This window comes from Nematostella vectensis, chromosome 2, assembly GCF_932526225.1.
Source record: "Nematostella vectensis chromosome 2, jaNemVect1.1, whole genome shotgun sequence".
Classification (NCBI taxonomy): Eukaryota; Metazoa; Cnidaria; class Anthozoa; order Actiniaria; family Edwardsiidae; genus Nematostella; species Nematostella vectensis.
The window spans coordinates 17,906,848-17,919,687 of record NC_064035.1 but is presented as its reverse complement, the minus strand read 5'-3'; the positions used below and the strand labels follow the sequence as shown (position 1 = coordinate 17,919,687).

The 12,840-nt window shown below is 38.1% G+C and overlaps 2 protein-coding genes and 1 long non-coding RNA gene across 4 annotated transcripts in view; 2 read left to right on the top strand and 1 right to left on the bottom strand.

Moving 5' to 3' along the window:
* The window catches only part of LOC5508762 (serine/threonine-protein kinase tousled-like 2), a 40,256-nt gene extending 31,060 nt beyond the window's left edge, over positions 1-9,196 (bottom strand). The window contains exons 1-8 of one of the 2 annotated variants that reach the window (XM_048723914.1): positions 8,955-9,196; positions 8,295-8,390; positions 6,588-6,697; positions 5,301-5,366; positions 4,474-4,549; positions 4,011-4,078; positions 3,636-3,698; positions 2,176-2,292 (exon numbers count right to left, since the gene is read on the bottom strand). In XM_048723914.1, coding sequence (XP_048579871.1) covers positions 2,176-2,292; positions 3,636-3,698; positions 4,011-4,078; positions 4,474-4,549; positions 5,301-5,366; positions 6,588-6,697; positions 8,295-8,298 — 504 coding nt within the window. In that variant the 5' untranslated portion in view covers positions 8,299-8,390; positions 8,955-9,196. Of the gene's footprint in view, positions 1-2,175; positions 2,293-3,635; positions 3,699-4,010; positions 4,079-4,473; positions 4,550-5,300; positions 5,367-6,587; positions 6,698-6,843; positions 7,059-8,294; positions 8,391-8,954 lie in introns of those variants that run through there. The other variant, XM_032377598.2, reaches the window with a different exon arrangement.
* On the top strand, positions 7,114-8,540 carry LOC116615715. Its single transcript, XR_004295086.2, has 2 exons — positions 7,114-7,227; positions 7,615-8,540. It is a non-coding gene; the product is annotated as an uncharacterized LOC116615715 (long non-coding RNA).
* A 724-nt stretch (positions 9,197-9,920) lies between the features above and the next one.
* LOC5508769 (fibroblast growth factor 2) lies at positions 9,921-12,558 on the top strand. Its single transcript, XM_001629273.3, has 4 exons — positions 9,921-10,173; positions 10,787-11,033; positions 11,549-11,652; positions 11,916-12,558. Exons 1-4 carry the CDS (start codon positions 10,153-10,155, stop codon positions 12,108-12,110), a joined length of 567 nt encoding a protein of 188 aa, XP_001629323.1. The 5' UTR covers positions 9,921-10,152; the 3' UTR covers positions 12,111-12,558.
* Positions 12,559-12,840: the final 282 nt, after the last annotated feature.

Below are 12,840 nucleotides of genomic sequence, written 5' to 3'. Positions count from 1 at the left end.
AAAGTAGAGTCACTTATTCCAGTAGCCTCTTGTGTGCAATGTTGTGAAACATGAAGTAGAGTCGCTTATTCCAGTAGCCTCTTGTGTGCAATGTTGTGAAACATGAAGTAGAGTCACTTATTCCAGTAGCCTCTAGTGTGCAATGTTGTAAAACATAAAGTAGAGTCACTTATTCCAGTAGCCTCTATGTGCGATGTTGTAAAACATGAAGTTGAGTCACTTATTCAAGTAGCCTCTTGTGTGCAATGTTGTAAAACATGAAGTAGAGTCACTTATTCCAGTAGCCTTTAGTGTGCAATGTTGTAAGACATGAAGTAGAGTCACTTATTCCAGTAGCCTCTTGTGTGCAATGTTGTGAAACATGAAGTAGAGTCACTTATTCCAGTAGCCTCTTGTGTGCAATGTTGTGAAACATGAAGTAGAGTCACTTATTCCAGTAGCCTCTAGTGTGCAATGTTGTAAAACATAAAGTAGAGTCACTTATTCCAGTAGCCTCTATGTGCGATGTTGTAAAACATGAAGTTGAGTCACTTATTCAAGTAGCCTCTTGTGTGCAATGTTGTAAAACATGAAGTAGAGTCACTTATTCCAGTAGCCTTTAGTGTGCAATGTTGTAAGACATGAAGTAGAGTCACTTATTCCAGTAGCCTTTAGTGTGCGATGTTGTAAGACATGAAGTAGAGTCACTTATTCCAGTAGCCTCTATGTGCAATGTTGTAAAACATGAAGTAGAGTCACTCATTCCAGTAGCCTTTAGTGTGCAATGTTGTAAAACATGAAGTAGAGTCACTTATTCCAGTAGCCTCTTGTGTGCAATGTTGTGAAACATGAAGTAGATTCACTTATTCCAGTAGCCTTTAGTGTGCAATGTTGTAAAACATGAAGTAGTCACTCATTCCAGTAGCCTCTATGTGCAATGTTGTAAAACATTAAGTGTAGAGTTACTTATTCCAGTAGCCTTTAGTGTGCAATGTTGTAAAACATGAAGTAGAGTCACTTATTCCAGTAGCCTCTTGTGTGCAATGTTGTGAAACATGAAGTAGAGTCGCTCATTCCAGTAGCCTCTTGTGTGCAATGTTGTGAAACATGAAGTAGAGTCACTTATTCCAGTAGCCTCTTGTGTGCAATGTTGTGAAACATGAAGTAGAATTACTTATTCCAGTAGCCTCTTGTGTGCAATGTTGTGAAACATGAAGTAGATTCACTTATTCCAGTAGCCTCTAGTGTGCAATGTTGTGAAACATGAAGTAGAGTCACTTATTCCAGTAGCCTCTTGTGTGCAATGTTGTGAAACATGAAGTAGATTCACTTATTCCAGTAGCCTTTAGTGTGCAATGTTGTGAAACATGAAGTAGAATTACTTATTCCAGTAGCCTCTTGTGTGAAATGTTGTGAAACATGAAGTAGAATTACTTATTCCAGTAGCCTCTTGTGTGCAATGTTGTGAAACATGAAGTAGAGTCACTTATTCCAGTAGCCTCTTGTGTGCAATGTTGTGAAACATGAAGTAGAATTACTTATTCCAGTAGCCTCTTGTGTGCAATGTTGTGAAACATGAAGTAGAGTCACTTATTCCAGTAGCCTCTTGTGTGCAATGTTGTGAAACATGAAGTAGAATTACTTATTCCAGTAGCCTCTTGTGTGCAATGTTGTGAAACATGAAGTAGATTCACTTATTCCAGTAGCCTCTAGTGTGCAATGTTGTAAAACATGAAGTAGAGTCACTTATTCCAGTAGCCTCTAGTGTGCAATGTTGGAAGACATGAAGTAGAGTCACTCATTCCAGTAGCCTCTTGTGTGCAATGTTGTGAAACATGAAGTAGAGTTACTTATTCCAGTAGCCTCTAGTGTGCAATGTTGTAAAACATGAAGTAGATTCACTTATTCCAGTAGCCTCTTGTGTGCGATGTTGTAAGACATGAAGTAGAGTCACTTATTCCAGTAGCCTCTAGTGTGCAATGTTGTAAAACATGAAGTAGATTCACTTATTCCAGTAGCCTTTAGTGTGCAATGTTGTAAAACATGAAGTAGATTCACTTATTCCAGTAGCCTTTAGTGTGCAATGTTGTAAAACATGAAGTAGATTCACTCATTCCAGTAGCCTCTAGTGTGCGATGTTGTTAAACATGAAGTAGAGTCACTTATTCCAGTAGTGCTTGGTATTAGAGTACCCACCTGGCATGCCTCATGGATGCTAATACACATCAAATCGTCATTCCAGTCTTGCCGCGAGGAACTGTTGTTCCGCCCCCTGACAGGGACAGGATTAGATAGCGAGCTTTCAATATGACACTGCAAAACAACAATATATTAAGTGTACCTATAGAGTAGTGTAAATACAAAAATCCCAAATTGACATGTTCATGTACCACAAGAATAAATACAATACACCAAAACCTGGAAGTAGACTCTGCCAAATTTTCGTCTTTAATTGGCACATTGACCCCTCAACCAGCCTGTACCGGCTTTGGGAAGTACCCACAACCCAAAAAATTCATAAATGCAAAATAAATACAACAAGATGAAGATACTCAGGCATCAGTCTAAGGGATAAATGGTCTTGCAGATATGCATCCAACCAAGGTGTTGGCATCTACTCTTAAGCCAAATAATAGCACAGGTTCTTTGACAAATCTCAAATCGAACAAGGAAAGAAAAGCAGAATCACCCCTCTCAATTAAACGCTCAAAATACCACACAAGGGAGAGAGATCAGCAAACACAGCTCAAGACACAAATAGATACCTTTATTCTGATCCTCCAGGTTCATTTCCATGGCCTCAAAACAAAATGTCCACTCCTTGAAGGCCTGTAAAACCACTTGGATGCCTTTACAGATTGCAAAGCATTCTGGGAGATCCAGGGAAAAAATTTACGAGGGGAGGGCCAGTCAACATTCCTCTCCCCAAAGTCAGATGGTTTATTTATAAGTCTTTTCACCCCGAAGCCAAACAAATCAATTCCAGGTCATACAGACCCAAAATAACAGTGTAAACAATTTTGGAATCAATTTGGTTTCAGAAAAGACAGCATTTAGGAGAGCTGTGGTGATTCATTAGAAAATTATTTTCTCATCCAGGCAAAGCCAAACAAGAAAAAATCATCATGAATCCACCTTTGCTTGCAAATATTCATAAGCAAAGCACTCAATTATGCCCCAATAAACTTCATGTCCTGAGACACTCTCCTTATATGCTCATAGCTGTATTTTTTTTATGAAAAATACAAGCAACCATCAACTTGTGCTCGCTTCAGCACAATGACGAGGGATTAAAAGTGGGGGGCTGCAAAGCACTGTTGGAAAGCTAGGATACCGCTGACTAGGGGCAGCTGTGTTTGACTTAGAAGGGCTGTATAAAACTCAGAATAGGGGGGGAGGTATCTGTTTTCAGTCTGTTTTTTTGTAAATTCAGCTAAAAAATAGCCAGGAGTCAATGGGTTAATTAAAGACAAAAAATTGGCGGAGGCTATTACTGTACCAAAGAGTAGTGTACATACATCCACATCCTATAAATCCGACTTCATACATATTATCAAACGTATTATAGAAAACATACTGTATACTTTAGAATACTACATTAGAGTTATCCCTGTACTGTAGTAATGATACCTTTTGAAATGTTTAACACTACACACCTGAGCTGTGAATGATGGGAGAAGATTCTGAGAAGGACTACTGGTTCTTGCTGGTGAGTCATTCTAATAATAACAAAGTCATTTGTTGGAGGAGAATAAAATCAATTTAATTGTGCCTAAAGGTTATATCCATGTAACCATTTTACACTAGCTCTTAAGGGGGATTCTGCATGAAGAGTTCAAGAGCCAGCTAACGAATTATAAAATTTCACAAAACCCTTCTTGCCCTGATCAGTTGACAACATTTCAAAGAAACTGTCATTATCAAAATAAAGAAACATAGCGCATGCTTTGCAGACATTCTGCCATCCAAATAAATACAGAGTTGAAACATGTAAAATAAGCTCCAAAACATAACAAAAAAAGATACAGTACCTTGAAGTACTCGGTTATCTTGTTGCTTGCCATTGAATCGCCTCTTCCTGACTTAGAAGCCAACAAACCTACAGAAAAAGAGAAAATAATTGTTATTACTAGGATTTTTGGTTTTATTAATTCATTTGTGTCCTTAGTAACTAGCTAAGGGGAAAACAAATGCATGATCTCTTGGCTACAGCTTGGTGTATCTATAAATAATCCAAGTTAACCATCAATTGTTAACAATAAAATTGTAAGATTTAAAATAACAGGCTCGAGACTCAGATCACACACTCTGCAAAAAATGGCTTAGATTTGAAAATGCTTTAATTGTCTACAGCTATCTAAAGCTATAAATGTATTGTGTACACACTCCATTATCCAGCTTTTGCTGAAATGAGCTGGATAAACTTACCATTTTTATAAAAGATCTGTAAAAGCTTGTTTTGTGAATATTTAAAAAATAATTGTTCTTATTTACTTGGTGAATCCCCGTCAGTAGGAGCTGCCTTTCTCTTACGGCCTGCATGTTTCTCTCCTCTGTTTCCTGGCGTCGACTGTGTATAAATTATTACATAAAAATAACTCCATAATGTGTCGCAAATGAGTTAAAGTTATTCTCCTACTGTATGTTTCAAGTCTTCTCGGATGAGGAAAATAAGGCAGAGGTCCTGTCTCTTCAAGTTGCACTACCCTAACCTGAACGGAAGGAACATAAAAGAACCACTGGGGATGCAATTAACCCTCTGGCAATGACCACCCCCAGTGACAGTGCTTACAATGCTCACTAAAAATACACTCAAGGGGGTACTTGATTTGGAGCCTAGCTCTGTTGTACCTTCCACACCAGTATAACTGGTGGAAATTGAATAGATAAATGTATGGCTGAGAACCACCCCCTCCCCCTCAACCATGGAAATTGGTCATTCCTGTGCAGTATATTTGTATTACACCTGGTAATACCCTGTACAAAATGTTTGTATTATATTCCTGGTCAAACCCTGCACAGTATATTTGTAATGTACCTGGTCATACCTTGTAAAGTATATTTGTAATGTACTGTACCTTGTCATATGTAAAATTTGTAATGTACCTGGTCAAACCCTGCGCAGTATTTTTGTAATGTACCTGGTCATACCCTGTAAAGTATATTTGTAATGTACCTTGTCATTCCCTGTAAAGTATTGTTGTAATATACCTGGTCATACCCTGTAAAGTGCTTTTGTAATGTATCCGGTCATACCCTGTAAAGTGTTTTTTATGTATAATGTACCTGGTCATACCCTGTTAAGTATATTTGTATTGTACCTGGTCATACTCTCTGTCACTCCCAGTAGAAGAGGCATTGCTTGTTTGTGAGTCTTGGCTAAATGGCTGAAAAAAAAGTAATAAAATGCTCTAAAGACATCCACATAATTTTGCCTGTATGTTCTATAGACTGAAATACAATTACACTCTCCTCTTGAAATATTTGTGTTACTAATCTGTTCACATATATGATGGTTTTTGCATTTTCATCCTCAGTTGAACATGAATGCTTGCTATAAAAGGGATAGCTCGCCCCCTTTGAGGCATGCTCCCTTTGTGGTACATAGTCATCAGTTATTTACAACTAGACTTTTGTAACATGGCTGTTTGATCAACTACAATAATAATGCAAGCAGGGAATCCAAGTAATGATCTGCTTGTCAAAAACATTATCAGTGTGTGACCAAGTAAATTTTAGGAATTCTTTAGCTGTGTAATTGTTTGTCTTTTAGCTACCGTGGTTGTGTTTCAAGACCATGTGCCATGTAATGTGATGCTGAAATTGAACAGGATTCTGTTGTGATTTATTGTTAGATTTTAGATACATCTTATATCAAGTTGTAAACAGTTTTCAATAGCGAAGCTGCAGAGTGTGATTGAGGGCAGAGGTTAGCCTTCGCAGTGCATGTTTCATACTTGTGTAATATCTGGCATTTATCTATCAACAGTTTAACAATTACACTGTTTGCCTGTTATATTCTATTTAAAGGCATCATGTCCTTGTTTGGATACACACAGCCTGTGTATGTCATAGTTGTTATGTTGTAATAAATCAGTTCTGTCCATTGTTAGACGACGTCCTGAGTTCGCTCTCCCTGCCTCCAAAACATTCCTAAGAATCGACTTTAAATCCACCCGGCCACAATTGTAATTGTAAATTCCCCAAATACAGGGTAAATTACGGGGTGTGGACGCATCACCAACACCCTATATTTCTTGAGAATATCCTTCATAGCTAAGTAGAAACGTAGCTTCCATTTACTACAGAATATATATTGGACATTTGATGGGAGGCTTTAAAAAGGGTACCCCCAATACAATTCCATCCTATTGGCCTGAAATATCCAACAGACAACAGTTACAGTTAAAAAGTAAAAACGGGAGATTTATCAAAAGTACATCCCCCATGTCGCTTATAACTGTATGTTAGCTTCAGTACATATTGTAAAGTGCCACGCAACATCATAATGACATGCAACAAAATAATAACCTACGAATTTATCAATGTTATGTTCAATTGTAAAGCTTATCATTTGCACTGTGCACATCTACCTAAATCACTCTTACCCTTGGTGCTGAAAAGCGGGCTTCCAACAGCTCCCGTTTGGTGGGATCCAGGGCTTCGAGACCGGCAAAATGGCTGAACGAGACGGACGATTCGGGGGTTTTGTTTTCAGCTAGAAACAAAACAACAAATAGGATGAATCGTAAAAAACCTGTTCGCTCTAAAGGGGATCTTTGATCGTCGAATAGATGACGGCAAATGCGAAAAAGATGGAAGAATAAACTAATAAAAAGAAAGGAAAGACGAATTTCTACTCACGTGTAGCGGAACGCTTCATATCTGAGGATTGGCTACTGCTTTTCTCCAGTTGCAACCGAAAGCCGTTCTGAATTTGTTCTACAGAGCATTGGGGCTCAGCCATTCCTTAACAGTTGTGAATGATTTTGTTTAAGCGAGACATTTCGCGAAGAAGGGAAATGAAACCATATTTTACACGAGAAAAGCGAACGCGGGACGGCTTGGTAACCGCGTCGTGTACTTTTTCTTGAGCTAAGGGAGAGGTGTCTGATGGGAAGGATATTGGGTTGTGTTCATCGTTAGGACTGGTCTCGTATCCTTTCTGGCGTTCCTGAAGGCACAGTTCTTGGCCCGAATTTGTTTAACATCAGTGACATTGTCGATGTCGTTATTCCGGAATCAGAGGTACGTCTATTTGCAGACGACTGCATATGCTAACAGGACAATACGCTTCCGGGGGGAAGGGGGGGAGGTTGGGGGTGTGGGTACTCCGATATCAAACGGACGGGGATCATCGTCGGGAGTTTTTTAAAACAACCCTAAAAGATACTAAATTGGGCGTGGTCTGGTTATATTTTAACCCTAAAAGATACTAAAGTGGGCGTGGTTAGGCATGACATTAACCCATAAAAGATACCTCAAACAAACGTAAATAATTCGTAATCGAATGGAAGATTGACACGTTTTAACGCTTTTTCATTAGCTACAAATTAGATGTGTGATGGCTATAATAGCACCCTAAAAGATACCAAGGTTAAAAATTCTGAGTATTCTCAGTTTCACCCCTAAAAGATACCCAAGGCTCGGCCGAATTTACACCCTAAAAGATACAACGATGATCCCCGTCTGATGGATAAAGGGAGTACAGCCCCGGGAGTATACTCCCCCAAAGACTGTAAGGTGCTCAAGTATGACAAGACCAACTGCCCCTATGGGCTGCCTTATGGCTGATGGACTTTGCTTGAAGCAAGTGCAAGTCAATGCGTGTTACTACCAAGACTCGTAACTTTTACCGCCTACCTATATCAGCTGAAGGGTGCAGCTTTGGACTCAGTCAAAGAGGTGAAATATCGTAAACCCGCTGTGCAATTTCTCCAGTAGCACAAAAAGTTAAGTTAAGTTTCTTAAGTTAGGTTGTGTAAGTTCAATGGATAAATAAAAAAAATAATATATTGAAAGCTACTAGTTTCCCTCCTTTCAGAATGGAATAATGCTGAATATAACGAGAGCTCAGTAATACAATGGTCGAGAAGAAGTAATATAAATGGGGAGCCACAGGGAGCCAAAGCCACAGTTGGAGTTTTTGAGATTTGTGTGACGAATACTATAATGTATGATAAGAAAGAGTCTTTTTTTAACTTTACAGAATAATTATACTTAGCTAGGTTAGTCTTGTGCACTTTTTTTTTTTTAGAAACACGAATGTGCGCACATACTACACATTTTAGTAACACTTGCGCACCCACACTCACCCATGTGTCGCTATGCATGTGTATCTTGGGTCGACTTCCTAGCTCAAGAATCAAATAATGATCAATGGAGGCGTTTCCTGTGTTCTTGCATGGGACCTGAAATGAAATGAATGGATGGCATTCCAAAAATGCTATTTTCACATTTTCGAAATATTTAAGATTGGATGTAGATATTTTGTGAAAAAGATATGTAGATATTTTGTGTTGTAAATTGACTAAATTCATCAATAAATAAGTAATATTGTTGTATATGCCTAGCATTTGTTCTTTGTCAGATTACTTTTTATTGTAGACATAGAAACGTTCCCGTTACATCTTTTCGTGTTGAACTGTTGCAAATGTTGCACGCAAATATATAGGCGCGCGCGACGCGCAATTAGTGATGGTTGCTATAGCATTCGTAAACACAACTGTTTATTGTACGTCTCGACCATCTGCTTTACAACGAACGAACGAACGAACGAACGAACATCCTATAATATACTCCTTACACAGGTAGCCCGGTCTTAACACAGGTAGCCCGGACACTACAGTTGCCGTTATATTATGAAACGTCCAATATAGACGTTGAACTGCAGAAAACCTAATATCATGCATAAGGTATTATTTATCAAATGTTATAGTAAACCTGTTTTCTTATGTCATATTCCTTACGCTTACCTTATATTTTCTTTGCTAGGATTCGTTGAAAGATTGGAACATGTAGCCGAGCTTTTTCAATTCTCCCTATATTTTGCTTTATATTATACGTGTTAATAAGCTTTAAGTTTGGACTAGGACACATGATGTCTGCCTAATTCGCGTCCAGACAGTCATGGATTATCTTGAGCGAGCTCGAGTTGTACATGAGTTCCACGTGGCTTGCAAACATGTAGGATTCCTGCTACGACGTGGTATGCTATTCTGTAAACTAATGAACAATGTCGAGAATTAAAATGCACAAATATGTTAAGCCGTAAAATTCTGCGTAACAAATAGACCAAATCGCCTTTCATTGTAATGCACTTTTTGACATTCTTTGTAAATCAAAAGTGTTTTATTTATAAGTCAATTGATTGTTTCATAAATGTCTAGCTCTTGGGCTTCTACTTTACCGCATTACCGCTAGATTACGGTATGCCCTAGGAACTTGAGACCCTCCTAGAGGTGTGGCTTGTGTCCATGCTTGTCGATTGTTGAAAATTTTTGAAAGTCATTTGCGCGTATTGTGTGTCAAAAGCCGTAACAAAAACAAAGGTCCTCGCATTGTTATCTACAATTCTAATGACACGCTCTGCTCGGCTGAACGACGAGGAAACGGTTAGCGATACACTTTGGAATCCTAGTGGGAAACCTGTATGTGATTGCATGAGACAGCAACATTTTAAGGTTGTAGAAATTTTATATTATGATTTTTCTATGCATTAGCTATTAAAATTTGATTTTGCGGAAGTTCGTTATTGTTGTTGTTGTTTTTCCTTTAACTGTTTACTTTTTTAATTCTCCTCCCCCGTCCAGGGTAATAAGAGTTTAAGTTTTTTTTTTGCGGAAGTTGTTTTTAGTTTCCCTTTAGCTGGTTTTTCCATTCCCCCACCCCCGTCGAAGGCTTCTGAGACAAATATCTTGGAGTGGATATAATTACGTCATACCCCAGGTATTTGTGGTCTCCTGGCAACAAGTTCTTTGCGAATGTATAAAAGAGCTGAGTTCTCAAAATGCCACTACAAGACCTCCAACGACCCTGCAAACCCCCCCGGCTCACCACTCAACCCGAGCGACAAGCGCATTATTTGCTGCCTCGCTCTGTGCAGGGTTTAGAACGGTCGACAAGAGGGTAAAAAAGAAAAGAAGAATTTAATAACGCAGATCACGCTCATAGATGGACCTCCACCTTAACACAGTAAGTTAAAATTATTTATAAAAAAATATTATGTTAAGAAATTTTCTGAAGAGAGTTTAAATTCGATTTTAGCTTTAAACTGGAGTCGATAGTTTGTTATAGACCAGGATCTGTTGTAGTGATAAACATGTAAGCTGTTTTGACAGCTCAATATTACAGAGGGGTGTTGCTTGGGAGTACGCACGAGTCTTCATCCAAGGGGATCGTTTCAACGAACTACAAATTTATGCTCAAGTCGTCCAAAAAGCATTATTCTACGTACAATAAATCAACTATAAATAACTATCTATATTTGGGGATGCGCGGGTACGATACAAGCAGATCTACAAGCGGGTACACGTGGATGATAATTGCGCCAGAGATACGGCATAATAAGACTGCAATGCGGGGTTTCCCCTGCTTACGTCTGCCTTCGATAAGTCTTCTTGTATATTTGCCGTAAAAGTCTGTATTTTTCCAACACAATTAGACGCATTTACATCATTTACCCAGTGACTACCAAAATAAAATAGATCATCAAATATGATGTGCATTTTTAAAAGGCTCGAAAGCTGATTGCATTCAAAAATATCCTCAGATAACTACTAAAACGTGCTCTTCTTTTCTTTTCTAGGTGATGAGATTTCTCTGCCTACTTGTATTTGTCAGCGTTAGCTATTCACTTCCAGTGCGACCGAAACATTTTTCTAAGACTGAAAGTCACCGAGACATGCCTGCACACTTGCTTGCGAGATCAAGGAGAAATCTCCATGCAGTTTCGACTCGAAAGACAGTGATTTTGCAGACAAAGTCCTTGTGGATTTTTGAGATCCGATTGGACGGATCGGTTGGAGGAACTACGAATATCAACAATCCAAATGGTGAGTTGCCTGCGCCAAGTTGCCCAAATGACAAGAAAATGCGGGCTTATGATAAAAACTATTAGAGGTCTTTATGGGAAAAGAAAAAAATGTTAAAGACACAAGTTGGTCTCATACCTCATGTCTCTATATATATTCTTAAAAATTGCAAAATTCAGCGCTAGTTATGTGCGCATACCAGTTATTCTATTTCTTTGCATTTCTCGTGATAGGCTGGTTGTTTTAGGTTTTTTTTTTGCCATGATGTTTTGAGTATTGTGTGCGTGTGAGGCTAGCCAATTGAAATCAAATAATGTATTGGATGATTGGATTGCTGATTACCTTAAAATATATCCATGACGGAATGAGAACACAATGTATAATTGATGGCAAGTTTAGGCTAGCCCGGCGCATCTGGGAATATAGAAACCCCATACGGTGTCATTAAACAATAAAGCCTAAAGGTGCATATCGCATCTATCCATCTCTATCTATCATGTAGCGTAACTCTAACGTATTGTTGTGTTCTATTGCAGTTAAACTACAACTTCAGTCAGTTGGACAAAGTTTAGTCCGCTTCTTTGGTATTAGGGCTCGGAAATATCTGGCTATGGACAAAAATGGAAATCTATATACCACGGTAAGTTTGTTAAACTAGTCCTACTTGTAAAACAGCCTATAGCTAAGTGAAACAATATATTTAATATAACAATGTCAAAAAGATATAACTTATTTACCAGAAATAAGAATCAGTTTTTAGAGATTTTTTTGCCCAATATATATAAAAGCTACGAACAACCGGAAGTATGTTTTGCTATATTATTCACATGTGCATCTAGGCGTGCAAACGAGATGCGTCAATATCTCGCTATTTCCCGTTTGACTAATTTACTCTATTTATAGGCGAAAGCAACAAGCGAGACCGTGTTCCGTAATATTCTGGGGTCAACAGATTATCACACGTTCTCCTCTGCTAACAACAATCACAAAGGAAGGCCGATGTATCTAGGGCTGCGAGAGAATGGCAAGCCAAAGAAAGGATCAAAGACGAGAGGATCTCATCGCTCAGCGCAGTTCCAGGTCCTTGCGGTGATTTGATTAGTAGAATATTTCTGTCGTTGTCAACATCTTGTCCCTCATTCAGCTGTAGCAGCAAATGTTCTGGCTGACATAACTGTTTCAGATTATTTGACTGGCTGTTATGATATATATGAGATTTTGAAATACCAAATTAAGTAAATTTAAGCAATTCTAAAGTTTATTTATATTAAAGAGAGTTAGAGCATTATACATAGATTTGGTTTAAATAAATAACTCTATGCAAAGTAGGTTTCCTTTAAAATATATAATTTTAGTTAATTCTTTCATATCAGATCGCTAAGTAACTATGAGAAATTCTCAAATCTCAATTTCATTCTCAAAAAATGTTTTCATAAGTCTGTTATGTCACGCTGTTGTGATAGGCTAAGTATATCTGGATCAGATAGAATAAGTACATTTCTGTGGAATTATGTTTGAACAATAAAATGTTTGAATAATAAAAAAATGTATATTTCATAATCCAAGAAACACGTGACCGATTGCATGAAGTACGCAAAAATATAATCGTATACAGTATACAGTAATGGACAATTTGTTATCGTAACGGCTATAAGAGCCTGAAGACGTATTGAAAGTACCCGGAGTATTATAAATGTAGTTTTCAGTGTTTTTCTCGCCTATATTCAAACCTACAGGTTATTAGTCCAAAAAATACCAAAAAAGATCATAATTTTAAAAACAAGTTGACGATCGAAAGAGCCCGGGCTATGTTGTAGGCCAAAAGGAA